Raw genomic sequence first — 14744 nt, forward strand, 5'->3', positions numbered from 1 at the left:
TATAGAAATAATAAAACATTCATCTCTGTTAGAGAAATAAAACATGAATCTCTCTGTTAGAGAAATAATTAAATATTCATCTCTGAGAAATAAAACATTCATCTGTTTGAGAAATAATAAAACATGAATCTCTGTTTGTTAGAGAAATAATAAAACATGAATCTCTGTTAGAGAAATAATAAAACATTCATCTCTGTTAGAGAAATAATAAAACATTCATCTCTGTTTGAGAAATAATAAAACATTCATAAAACATTCATCTCTGTTAGAGAAATAATAAAACATGAATCTCTGTTCAGCTCTATTTGCGTCCTTCCCTTATTTGTGGAAAATCTATAAAAGACAAAGAAAATGTTTCGTTTTTCGCAAATTTCGCACCACATAACAGGTAACAAGCCTGCATCGTTAGTCGTGAAAGCAAATTAATCTGTCCACGCTGAATTAAACCCTCTATTTTCCTCAGACTTTAATTTTTTTGGATTTATCCATGGTTAGCTTACTCAGAAACTCAAGATTAGCCACTTGCATAAGTTGCAGACGGCAGGGAGAGGCGCGGGTGTGACGTACTGTATATTTAAAAAAAATTGGGCCAGGGAGCCGCAGCTGATTGGCTAAAGAGCCGCAGGTTGCCGACCCCTGTTCTAGGAGGTCATTCTGTAAGAGATAAGCAGTAAGTTGGTTCGATACAGCATGTTCAAGTGTTTTAGAAGGGAAGGAGAGAAGAGAGACAGGACGATAGTTGCCTATGACGGTGGGGTTCAGGGTTGGTTTTTTTATGAGCGGCGTGACTCTGGCTTGTTTTAGGGAGGTGGGGACCACCCCAGAGTTGAGTGAGGAGTTGATGGTTGCAGTTAGGAATGGGAGGATGTCCGGTGCTATGGTCTGGAGGAGTGGGGAGGGTAGCTGTCCAGCTGGCATGTAGTCGGACGGTTCGACGTTACCAGTGTCAGGGTCTCGGCTTCTGTAATGGGAGAGAAAGATGACAGAGTGAAGGATGAGGTTCTCGATTCAGTGTTTGGAATGGGTGGGGGTTGGGAGAAGGAGCTGCGGATGTTCTCCACTTTTTCCTCAAAGAAGATCGCAAAGTCTTCGGCAGAGAAAGATGAGGGAGGAGGGGGTGGGGGGGGAGTGAGGAGGGAGGACATGGTAGCATGCAGTTTGGAAAGGTTCTTGGCAGAGGCCTCGATCCTATGGTGAAAGAAAGAAGCTTTGGCATTAGTAATGGTTTTGGAGAATGTTAACAAGAGGTTGTGATATGTGGCGATGTCTGTTATTTCTCTGTTTGAGAAATAATAAAACATGAATCTCTGTTTGAGAAATAATAAAACATGAATCTCTGCTTGAGAAATAATAAAACATGAATCTCTGTTTGTTAGAGAAATAATAAAACATGAATCTCTGTTAGAGAAATAATAAAACATGAATCTCTGTTAGAGAAATAATAAAACATGAATCTCTTTGTTAGAGAAATAATTAAACATGAATCTCTGTTAGAGAAATAATAAAACATGAATCTCAGTTTGTTAGAGAAATAATAAAACATGAATCTGTTAGAGAAATAATAAAACATGAATCTCTGTTAGAGAAATAATTAAACATGAATCTCTGTTAGAGAAATAATAAAACATGAATCTCAGTTTGTTAGAGAAATAATAAAACATGAATCTCAGTTTGTTAGAGAAATAATAAAACATGAATCTCTGTTAGAGAAATAATTAAACATGAATCTCTGTTAGAGAAATAATTAAACATGAATCTCTGTTAGAGAAATAATTAAACATGAATCTCTGTTAGAGAAATAATAAAACATGAATCTCAGTTTGTTAGAGAAATAATAAAACATGAATCTCAGTTTGTTAGAGAAATAATAAAACATGAATCTCTGTTTGTTAGAGAAATAATTAAACATGAATCTCTGTTAGAGAAATAATAAAACATGAATCTCTGTTAGAGAAATAATTAAACATGAATCTCTGTTAGAGAAATAATAAAACATGAATCTCTGTTAGAGAAATAATTAAACATGAATCTCTGTTAGAGAAATAATAAAACATGAATCTATGAATCTCTGTTAGAGAAATAATAAAACATGAATCTCTGTTAGAGAAATAATAAAACATGAATCTCTATTTGTTAGAGAAATAATAAAACATGAATCTCAGTTTGTCAGAGAAGTAATAAAACATGAATCTGTTTTTATTAAATACTAATCCAACGTTACAACACAACATTCCACCAGGTACTGGCCATGCTGAAGGAGTGCAGATCCAGGACCCTAGCGCCCCCCGGGGGCCAGACGCATGCCAGCGTCTGGAGAAAGGAGGAGGAGAGGCTGGCGGGGGTGCTGAGAAAGGAGGTGAGGGAGAGGCTGGACAAGCAGAGGGCGGAGCACATGATGAAGAGGGAGGCCTGGAGGAAGACGAAGGAGACGGAGAGGGAGACGTGGAGGAAGGACCGGAGAGGAAGGGAGGGCAGCTCAGGGTCCAGGTCGTCGGGGAGGTCAGAGGGCAGCCGGCTGAGCTCCAAGAGAGACGGGCAGAGCAGGACCTCCGCGGCTGACGCAGAGAAGAAGGTAGGTCTTCAAGGCGTGTGTGTGTGTGTGTGTGTGTGTGTGTGTGTGTGTGTGTGTGTGTGTGTGTGTGTGTGTGTGTGTGTGTGTGTGTGTGTGTGTGTGTGTGTGTGTGTGTGTGTGTGTGTGTGTGTGTGTGTGTGTGTGTGTGTGTGTGTGTGTGTGTGTGTGTGTGTGTGTGTGTGTGTGTGTGTGTGTGTGTGTGCAACACAGTCTCAGCAGACGCCGTGAATAAAGTACTAATCGACCACAGGAGAAAAGGTACGTTATGTTATAGCCATAAGTAATAATATTTACCTATTTTATTGGCATGTCCGAAAACACCTGAAAATCACCTGTAACTATGGTTATAGGTTATATAGGCGGCTAGGTGGTGCAGTGGGCAAGGCGCTCACCACCAATGCAGGAGACGCTGGGTTCGAGCCCAGCTCTCCGCATTGCTATCAGCTTGGCTGGTCGTTCATACTAACACAATTGGCAGTGTTAGGGGTGGGAAGCTGATGGGTGGGGATCGGACGTTGTGGACAGCGACTCCTACAGGTCGGTTGGTGCGCCTGCGCAGCAGAATCAGGAAGCGACGGGGGTGGTGTGTCCCTCCCACGCAGACCCCCGACGCTGAGAGATCGCGCTGTACAGGTGAAAAGATGCGACGGCTGCCTCCTCGTGTACCGGAGGGGACACGTGATGCAAGGCTTCGTCCTCACTGCAGCCGACCAGTGGGAGGCATGGCCTAGCAACGTTCAAGACAGGGGAGGGTAGAATTGGACAATACGAAATTGGGATGGGAGAAAAAAATAGAAAATGGGAGAAAAAAGTAGATAAAAAAAAAGATTATACCGGTAGGTTATGGTTTAGTGCTCTCACCTGTAACTATGGTTATAGATTATGGTTCATAAGCAGTTCAGTAGTAATGCTGTTCTCCCTGCAGGCCGAAGACGAGTGCTTCCCCTTCGACCTCGACCTCGGAGACTTTGTGACGGTGGACTGGGTGGGCGATGTGGCGGACTTCCCCGCTGAGACACCTGGCAGCGCACCTGGTCAAGAAGCCACACCCACACCTGGACAAGAAGCCACACCCACACCTGGTCAAGAAGCCACACCCACACCTGGTCAAGAAGCCACACCCACACCTGGTCAAAAAGCCACACCCACACCTGGTCAAGAAGCCACACCCACACCTGGACAAGAAGCCACACCCACACCTGGTCAAGAAGCCACACCCACACCTGGTCAAGAAGCCACACCCACACCTGGACAAGAACCCACACCTGGACAAGAAGCCACACCTGACCAAGAAGCCACACCTGGGGAAGAAGCCACACCCACACCTGACCAAGAAGCCACACCCACACCTGACCAAGAAGCCACACCTGGGGAAGAAGCCACACCCACACCTGGACAAGAAGCCACACCTGGTCAAGAAGCCACACCCACACCTGGTCAAGAAGCCACACCCACACCTGGTCAAGAAGCCACACCCACACCTGTTGAAGAAGAGATGCATTTACCTGCCCAAGAGGACATGGTAATTCAATGTTTTAGAAGTTATTGAACGGTTTTAACTCATTTTCATCGCTTTACAATGTTGAGATGTAGAAGAAGATCATCTTACACACAAATGCACTAGATAAAAGCTGGAAGACCGTAGACTAGAGCTGACCCCTATTAGTCGAATAGTCGACTAATCGATCGAAAGGAGCCGTAGTCGACTGCCAACCTCTTAGTCGAATGCAAAAAAATATATGTTTATGATATCTTTTATTATATATTATTTTTTACAAAAAAAATATCATTCTTTCCAAAAGAAAAGAGGCCTAGAAGCGTGGCTACTGCTAATGGCACGCATACCAGAGGCTAACTGCCTAAGAAAACAGGCACAGAGGCACTGAAAGAGGATTTCACCATCTAATGAACACACTAGACTAGACACATATCAAGATGTATCCATCAGTGGACCAGTTGCATGCTTTCGCAGAGAACAAGAAGCCTTCAGTCGACTCCTTCAGACATTAACACATTGAGTGCCACGGATGCGTTTTGTCGTTAGTTCATGCCGACCTTTGAGTGCCTCCGACGCTATATAGCGTTTGTTTGTCTTTTTTTTTTTTATTGGCGATTTGAATTCATATTTCATCAATCGAGCCTCAGGTTAGTGCTGCAGAGTCTCTCTGAGCTCAATTGGGAAGATACCGCCCCCTATCTCTCCCTGTGGTACTGCACCCCATTACTTTACACTGCTGAAGGGGGGGTGGCCAGTTTATGTATTTACAGGACCCAACACTGTAATCAATAAGCGTGATAGATATTTGGAATAGCAATCAGGAATTGGAATAATCTTTTTGGATAACATCTCATCTCGTGTAAGGAATTTATTTTACCAGTCTTAGGATAATCAGAGCTGTTTTCACAGAGATATAAGCTTTTTCCCTATGCGTGTGTGTGTGGCTGTGATCGCTGATGAGGAAATGAGAATCGATTTTTCACCCCGCCTCTATAGCGTGCATAAGTACACATATACTATCGATAATCTAGCGTTTATTTGAAAACGATTCATAAATAGGCAGAAAAATGACAAGGTGTTTGTGTATGCTAGAATATTCCAGTAAATGCCTTTTATCACGGAATCTATATATTTTCCTGAAAAACTAGGGCTTTTCAAAATGCTATAAAATGAAAATGAACCCATTAAAAAAAACAATCCGTTTCGACAATGTTGACTGCAAACAAGTCAAGCCGATTAGACACATAGCCATAATTTAAGAGAGAGATTATGCGTTCACAAGTTACACAACGCTATCATTGAAGTGGGTCCTGGCATTTAACCATGTTTCCCATGTTAATGGCTGGCACTCAAACTGTTAAGCACCCCCACAGCCCAAATGGAATGACAAAAAAAAATATATATATATATATATATTTTTTTTTTTTATATAGTCGACTAATAGTCAACTATCGGCAAATTTTGCCGACTACAAATCGACTATACAGATCCTTAGTTGGGGACAGCGCTACCGTAGACTAATAGTCAACTAGTACCCAAAAAAAATTAAAACTCAACCATCATGAAGTGAAGACTTTCTTGGCATCTTGTTTTTCTTGGTTCAAAATACTTGACCCCTCCCTTGTTTTCCTGCTCCCAGGACACATCCAGGACCAGGCTTGCCCCCGAGACCGGAACCTCAGACCCACCTGACCCTCAGCTCACCTGTTCCGCACCACAAGCTCCTCCCCCTGACGGCACAGCTGAGACAGGTAATGGCACACCTGGCCCACAAAGCCACGCCCACCCCAGGGATTATGCTGCATTCACGGCGTAGAAAACATTCACAGCTTTCATGTGTGACCAGGCACAGAGTTTATGGTATTGCTGGACTACATTACCCAAGAGCCTCTGCAATACACATAACCCCTCCCCCACCTAACACCTTCCAGGTGAGCTGCAGGACGCCTAAATATTAAAGGCAACCAACTTGTGTCTAGCCACGCCCAACTTGCGTCTAGCCACGCCCCCGCGGCAGCATTATGTAGCAGTAATCCCCCTTCTTTTAACATCGAAAACTAGCTCAACTGGTAGCGTTGCCTTGCTGTGGATCCTGCGGTCCGTTGCTGACAAGTTCGATTCCCTTCATTTTTTTTTTTTATTTTTTTTTTAACGTGCATTCTTTCGCCGGTTTAGGCATGTTAAGTTTAAGCATTGTTTCGGAGTTAGTTAAGGTTAGGGTTAAGGTTAGGCATTGTTTGGGAGTTGGTTAAGGTTAGAGTTTGTCGCAGAGAATGGCAATAGACAGCCTATTTCCGCGCTGCAGCTCTCTCGCGCTGCCGCGGTCACATGGGCGTAGTGGCCAATCAGAGAAACGCTAAACACACGTTGGTTGCCTAAAATATTCACGCCTGCAGGACAGCAGTTTGTTATTACGATGTGATGATGAAGTTTAGTCTTACAGGGTTAGGGTTATATAGGTGATTTGTTATTACGATGTGATGATGAAGTTTAGTCTTACAGGGTTAGGGTTATATAGGTGATTTGTTATTACGATGTGATGATGAAGTTTAGTCTTACAGGGTTAGGGTTATATAGGTGATTTGTTATTACGATGTGATGATTAAGTTTAGTCTTACAGGGTTAGGGTTATATAGGTGATTTGTTATTACGATGTGATGATGAAGTTTAGTCTTACAGTCTAACTTTGAGTTAAATCCTCACACAGTTTCCATTAAAGGAAGGAGAGGAACAGAGGCTTTTGTATCACAAACTTTCAAAAGAGGTGATCATTCTGTTAGAGGAAAAAGTTATCACGGCGGAAAGTTCAATCAAAAACACTAGACTGCACATATAAGTTTCAACTATAAAAACTCACACACACAGAGGGAGAGGGGGAGAGAGAATAAATACATTTGGATGTTGCCCTCATATTTGGACTAAATTATATCTTCCTGCTATTTTCCCGCACACACACAAAAGGCCCCTCCATCATATAGCTCTCTCCACAAGCATACATTCTTGCAGGATGCTGCAGAAATCATTGCCCCATATGTAGCTCACATTACCAACCTAGCCATTGACACAGGAACATTTCCAAGCGAAATGAAATCGGCAAGAGTTATTCCTCTCCACAAAAAGGGAAACAAATTGGAACCGGGTAACTACAGACCCATTTCCATCCTGGGCGTTCTATCAAAAACCATTGAGAGGCTAGTATATGAGCAAATAGACGGGTATTTCTCCACTAATAACATCATGTACAAATACCAATCTGGTTTCAGGAGGTCCCACTCCACAGACACCTGCCTGCTGTTCCTCACAGATTACATCAGGAAAGAGGTAGACGAGGGAAAGTTCTGTGGAATGGTAATGTTAGACCTCCAGAAGGCATTTGATTCAGTGGATCACAACATCTTGTTAATGAAGCTTAGGGCCCTAGGCTTTAATGAGGCAGCTCAGAAATTGATTGGTTCCTACCTAACAGGGAGACAACAGGTGGTAGATATAAACGGAGTACTCTCCAGTCCTCGGACAGTAGAGTGCGGGGTCCCACAAGGGAGTGTTTTCGGTCCGCTCCTCTTTCTACTGTATATAAATGACCTGAAAGCAGCTTGCTCATGTGACCTTTTTTTATACGCAGATGTCTCACAAAGACAAACAAGTGGTTGAGCAGACATTGAGTGCAGAACTAGAGAAGGTTAGCGACTGGCTAGGCCACAACAAGTTGTCCCTCCACGTGGGGAAGACTCAGTCAATTTTATTCGGGTCAAAGGTCAGGCTCAGAAAATCGCCAGGTTTTAACATTAGAATAGGAGATACTGTTCTCACAGACAAAACATCTGTGAAATATCTCGGTTGCGTCCTGGAAAACAGCTTATCAGGGGAAAGCATGGCTCACCAAGCACTTACAAAGATAAATAACAGGACTAGATACCTAGCCAGAATCTCTCATTTTTTAGATCAGTCAGCGATGAAGATTCTTGCTGGAGCTCTCATACAGTGTCACTATGACTATGCGTGTGGCTCCTGGTACAACAGTGCCCCCAAAAGTCAGAAAATAAAACTACAGACATCACAAAACAAGCTAATCAGGGTAATTCTAAGGCTACCTGCTCGAACCCACCTTGACCCATCTCACTTTGAGGTCATGAGATGGCTTAAGGTGGAAGACAGAGTAAACCAGATAGGGATGTGCCTAGTTCACAGAAGAACATGGGGTAGTGCCAGTGTACTTTAACAACTACTTCAACCGAATCAGAGACACCCATGCTTACCAAACTAGGCGCAGCTCAACTGACTTTGTGCCAGTCAGATTCAGGAGCTGTATGGGGAAGGAGTCATCTTTATATTCAGCAGCTGTCTATTGGAATAGTCTGCCCAGTGAACTGAAAACCATAGACAGTGCCGTTAGATTCAAGTCCAGCCTGAAGACATGGCTCAAAAGGGACTATACCTAAACACTTAGCTTAAGGCACCCTTGCATGTTGTATGAGTCTGTATGTATATAAATGTTAAATGGTATATGTGATGTGTTGTGATGGCACATTTTGTATGATGCATGTTTTAAGCATCACATTCCCCCACCCCCCTACAAGGACCACAATGGAAATAAGCTCTGAGCTTTTTTGTGTTTCATCCTTGGCAGTATATCCCGACTGTGCTCTTCTGTCACATGTTTATTTTTATATTGTCAAATAAAGTCATTCATTCATTCAAGCGCCTCTCTCTTCATCTTCCATTACGTGCGAGTAGCAACTAGCAAGTGTCTGACGGCCTAATCTGTGTAGCGCACTGGAGTAGATGGAGAAACGATAGGAAATAGAAATAGATATAGCAGATATGCAGATACATTTGTTAGAGAAAACGAATGTCAATATTATATGCCTCACTTCCGCGCACAGCCAGCCCGTATGCAACAGAGAGATGCTCTACATTTTGTGGGATAGAAGATAATCTCCCAATTCAGATACAATTTAACACAAATGGTTCCAAAGATACTTAGGCCCCGTTTAGACGGAAACGCTAGCAGGTGAATCCGCACAAAAAAAAAATCGGATGTTCTTTTCGTATATACGGAAACGGCATTTTTACGGGGTGAAACCGCAAAAAAGTGAGACTACCTTCCAGGGTGGAATTCCTAGAAACGGTAAACCTTCGCGCTCTCATCTAAACTGTCAAACCGTATAAAACGATGACGAAAGGGTTCTCAAGGCTCTCGTCGCGTGTACTGCTTACATCACAGGCATGCGCCAGCGCCGCCAGTAGCCTAGAAGCGTAAACAAAGCATGTCTGATTCTATCCATGGCGATCACCTGAAGGCTACATTGGCAGTACTTTTAACCCTTTCACTGCCACACGACAGAAGGTTAACCCTTTACTATCACACAACCGGCTGTCGTGTGGCAGTGAAAGGGTTAAATACACAAGAATCTGTCCCGCGGCGTGAGTGGACCCACTGTCTGTGAGTGACTCTGCTTTGGTCCAATCACATTCCCCATCCACAGTCTGCGAATCAGAGGCAGAGTAGGGCGGGTCTTCACAGCACGTCATGTGACATATGCGCCAATCGTGTGACAGCGGGGCTCCGTCGTTACAGCCTCGTCTGCACGGAGAATTCCACCCCAAAACGCTAGTCTAAACGCAAAATTAAAAGTGAAACCGCAAGACGACTTTTGCGGTTTCTGTTCAGACTCTCTCCGTCTAAACGTAGCCTTAATGTTTCTCTGCATATTTTCACACTGCCAACAAAGTACTGGGTCCACGTCCGTCGTCTCTTCTTTGGAATGGATTTGGTGCCAGCTGTAATTTCTGCCCATCTCCGTCATCGAAACTGGAGACCGAAAGTACTTAGCCACTCCCCTCCAAGTTCTTAGCCACTCCCCTAGTACTTAGCCACTCCCCTAGTACTTAGCCACTCTCCTCCCACAAAACTGTAGTTTTTTCACACAGCGTGGGAAATGATACTGCCGGAATATCTAACAATAATTAACATATTTACAAGTCGGATACAATTTTGTAAATAAGGAGAGTGATGGAGAAGATTTCAAAGCACTCAAAATTGCCAATATAAAAATGTCGACCTATTTCTGAATTACGCAACATTTAGCCATTTTCTGAATAATAGTGAGCTCCTTAACACTTTCAGTGCCACACTGTTTGGTTAAAGTTACCCTTAGAATGCCAGCCTTCTAGTCATTTCCGTGGTTGTTGCACTATGTTTGCGAAGCTGTGTTTGTGTTCTGTATTATAGCTGTAGAGACACGGTGTGGCTCATTTTGACAAACATTACTTGTAGTCCAGCATGGGAATAATAGTTTTTCCACACGCTGTAGTTTGTAGTTTATTACACACTAAACATCGCTCATTTCCAAGATAATAGTATTTTTTCATAGATCGCGAGATAAAACACGTTATGTGCAAAAAAACGAGAGGGAGAGAGAGAGAGAGAAAAAAAGGTAATCTCTGTGTGGGTTAAACACCTTTGCGCAAATAATATTTTGGGAAGGGGTGAATTTGTAGTTTTGAATAAAATTCTGCACCCAAAAAAAGTGTTATTGGTTCGGTACACAGCCATACTGAAACAAAGGTCCAGTACTGAAACGGTTCAGTACGGATACGTGTACCGTTAGACCCCTACTATTAATTGATCATTTCATTAAATGTATATACAATATGCTATTTAACATTTATTGAAATGTACTAAATTAAAGGTTTTTATAATTATGATGATTATTCGTAGAAAATCCTGCCCCTGATGCTGAATCCTTCCCACTTCCTGTCCCGCCCACCACCCTACCTCCGGCTGTGGAGGCACCAGCGCCCCCAGGAGGTCAGGAGGAGGTGGTGAAGCCAGAGGAGGAGATGAGAGCCACTCAGACAAGTGAGATGGAGCCTCTATATCATACTATACCAAACTATATTAATGTATATCAATATGAACCATATTAATGTAATTTATATCAATATTAACTATATTCATGTATCAACCTACTGTATATCAATATGAACCATATTAACACTTTGAACGCCACTAGGGGGAGACGGCAAATCCCCCACCGTGCCAGACTCTTAAGAGGCTGATTTAGCGAAAACACATGATTTCCGCGGATAGATTTCTATATTATATATTTTAGCTATGTGAAAATGGTTGGGCTCATTTGACAATATGCTAGTTGATGTACAATACGCCAAAAGCCGTTTGTTGATCCATGCCGTCGTTCGTTCACAATTCCACGCCAAAAAAGGTAAATATTGGCCCAATTCGAGGCGCGTTTCCTCAAAGTCGAGTTATGAGCGTTTTGCTGCAGCAGCGCGAAATCATTTCCTCGTCTGAAACACATTGTCCAAGTGCAATAATGTCATGCACTGTACACACAACACTTAGTGGTGTTTATCATTCATGAAATGCAATGCATATATTATATAGAGATATTTGTATCGATCACGTTGTATGCCTATATGCATTTTTATAATAATGTGTAGCTGTATGCTTCAATTCCACACAATTACCGTATACATCTCTCGGCATACTAATATTACATATAGACATTTTCAAGGTAAATCAAAAATATGTGCATACGCTTCACATTCGACAAATGGGGGGGGGGGGGGGGGATCATGATTGCATTTATTCCAAGTGCATAATGTCACACATTGTACACTATGCACTTGGAATAAATGCAATCATGATCTCCCCCCCCCCCCCCCCCCCCATTTATCGAATGTGAAGCGTTGTCATCGAGTAAAGTATGAAAATATCCCTATATGCATTGCATTTCATGAATGCTAAAACACCAAGTGGTTTAGTGACTAAACCACTTGGTGTTTTAGCATTCATGAAATGCAATGCATATAGGGATATTTTTTATATAGATTACGTTGCATGCCTATATGCAATTTTATAATAATGTGTAGCTGTATGCTTCAATTCCACACAATTACCGTATACATCTCTCGGCATACTAATATTACATATAGACATTTTCAAGGTAAATCAAAAATATGTATAGAAAACGCAGCAATCATTGCATTATAAGTATATAATACACACTTGACACTTGATGGAGTGGAAGAAATGTCTTTACTTCAGATAAGTAGTGATTGCATTAGCAAGTGCACCATGTGTTCAACAGATACTCGACACACATGTTGTAAAAAACACATTGCATAATAATGTTCTGTATATACACACTTGACACTTGAAGTGTACAATATTTATTCACCATTGGGTACGCCATGTAAAGTGCATTCACATTCATGCTATAATATAAAAGCATAACGAACTATATATACCACTTGAAGTGGACAATATGTGTTCACTTCAGGTAAGGCACACCATGTACAGTGCATTACAGTAGCAAAAACAACATACAATGTGTATATATTCAAGTCCATTCATTTTCGACCTGGCAAAATGGTCGCTGCACATGTGCATGTAAAATATGTTTAGTGTTGACCTGACAAAATGGCAGATAACCATTATGTGTGTGCATCAGCACACATGTACATTTATAAAGGTCTTGTGTTCAACCCATCCTCGGCACACTATAAACACTTGGTGTAAAAAATGTATTCACTTCAGATAAAAGCACCATTTTGGTACACCATGTAAAGTGCATTCACATTCATGCTATAATATAAAAGCATAATGAACTATTTATAACACTTGAAGTGGATAATATGTGTTCACTTCAGGTAAGGCACACCATGTACAGTGCATTACAGTAGCAAAAACAACATACAATGTGTATATATTCAAGTCCATTCATTTTCGACCTGGCAAAATGGTCGCTGCACATGTGCATGTAAAATATGTTTAGTGTTGACCTGACAAAATGGCAGATAACCATTATGTGTGTGCATCAGCACACATGTACATTTATAAAGGTCTTGTGTTCAACCCATCCTCGGCACACTATAAACACTTGGTGTAAAAAATGTATTCACTTCAGATAAAAGCACCATTTTGGTACACCATGTAAAGTGCATTCACATATGTACATAGTGTGTTGGTTAGTAAAGTGAGCCATATGTACTCTGTGAAACTCTGTGAAAATAATCAGCAGCTAACACCAGGACACTGATGAACGGCATTGACAAGATAGACCAACATTGCTACTCTGAAAGTGGACCAAGAATAGTGTTTCAAATATATCCATGTGCACAGTACATTTTGCAGAGTAAATTTTACTCAAACTGAGTCCATTTGAGCCCAAATGGACTCAGTCTATGCTAATATTCTTGTCTGGCTGAAATAGCTCCTGGAATCGGTTGACAAGGTAATCTAGGACCGGGCGTACTTTGTACAGTTTATCAGCCTTGTCTGCTGTCTCGTTGTTGCTAAAATGTAGAAACCTCCAAATGACCTGGTATCTATTACATGCCATTGTTTTGGAGAAATAGGCGCAATGGAAACATTTTAGAGTTGACCAGTACAGTTTGAGTAAAATGTACTCAGTTTGAGTAAAATATACTCAGCAAAATTTACTGTGTGCCAACACCTTTGTTCTGTACAACCAGTAATACCTATATTGTGAAATACTTACACTATTTACAAGACACTATACAATATACTACACACCCTCAATACCCCTACGCTCTGCATCGTCTGGCCGCCTCAGACACACATTGTTACTCAGCTGATAGAGTTGTGCCCGTCCTGATGACTTGTCGTACAGAACCTGTAAGTCACTTTGGATAAAAGTGTCAGCTAAATGACTAAATGTATACACTCATATATCATAACACATACTACGGGGAAGTACGCACCCATCCATATATATATATATTTCATGGAGAGTGTTTCCACTCTTAGCACACAAAGAGAGTTTATGCTAGCGATAATGCTCAGCTAGCATAATCTCTCTTTGTGTGGTAGGGTGTGAAACACTCTTGATGTAGGGGGACTCCACACTTCGAGCAGTATGATCTGGTTTCCCGCCTAATGCCTTTTTTTTTTTTTACAGACCCGGCACTCTCTCGTGGGATGCGTCTTTTTTGGGGTGGGTGGGTACTTCTCCATAACATGCATTTTTAGCTTGCCATCCAACCTGCAGTGTGGATCTGTCTTTTGGGCCCTGGAAGCTCCCTCCCACCTCACACCCCCCACCTGCGGCACCTGCCTCTGACTCATCTGCCTCACCTGCGGCACGTGCGGCACTGGCCACTGTGCGAGCTAAATCGGCTGCATCTGCCTCATCACACAAGTCAGCGATGACTTGTATTTGAAACTGCATGAGTGACTTGTGCGGTCCTGTTGGCTGTCTGGCTCTGTACAGAACATAGGCATTGTTCATGGCTATTTGAATCAAATATACTACGAACTTCTTGGTCCACTTTGCAGTCTTCCTAATGAACGGATAGTAACTGATATGTTGATCTAACTTGTCAACTCCGTTCATGCAGACATTATATGTGAGCATGCAGTCTGGCTTCATTGCCGGTACCTTAGTCCTATGACCCTTCTTCCAGACGAGTGTTTCCATTAGAGTGCCATGGTGAAAGCTGCTGATCATTTTGACAATCCGCTTGTCTCTCCAGGCGATAACCATGACCCGATTGTTGTGCAGGGCCATGGTCTCGCCCACCGGCAGCTCAACATTGGTTACACGCTTTATCTGCGCCAGTTCTCCCCGGTGCATCCTCAAGGTACCGCAGATGTGGGTCCTCAACTGTAGGAGTATGTCAGACAAG

General features: G+C 42.3%; 1 protein-coding gene across 1 annotated transcript in view; it reads left to right on the forward strand.

The window, feature by feature from the left end:
* The window catches only part of LOC311232730 (uncharacterized protein), a 44810-nt gene that overhangs the window by 13518 nt on the left and 16548 nt on the right, over positions 1 to 14744 (forward strand). The window contains exons 3-6 of the mRNA XM_084338311.1: positions 2240 to 2572; positions 3498 to 4094; positions 5710 to 5821; positions 10792 to 10932. Of these exons, the coding sequence (XP_084194437.1) occupies positions 2240 to 2572; positions 3498 to 4094; positions 5710 to 5821; positions 10792 to 10932 (1183 nt within the window). The remainder of the gene's footprint in view (positions 1 to 2239; positions 2573 to 3497; positions 4095 to 5709; positions 5822 to 10791; positions 10933 to 14744) is intronic.

Source organism: Notolepis coatsorum (genome assembly GCF_963971535.1).
Source record: "Notolepis coatsorum genome assembly, contig: SUPER_7_unloc_2, whole genome shotgun sequence".
Taxonomy (NCBI): Eukaryota; Metazoa; Chordata; class Actinopteri; order Aulopiformes; family Paralepididae; genus Notolepis; species Notolepis coatsorum.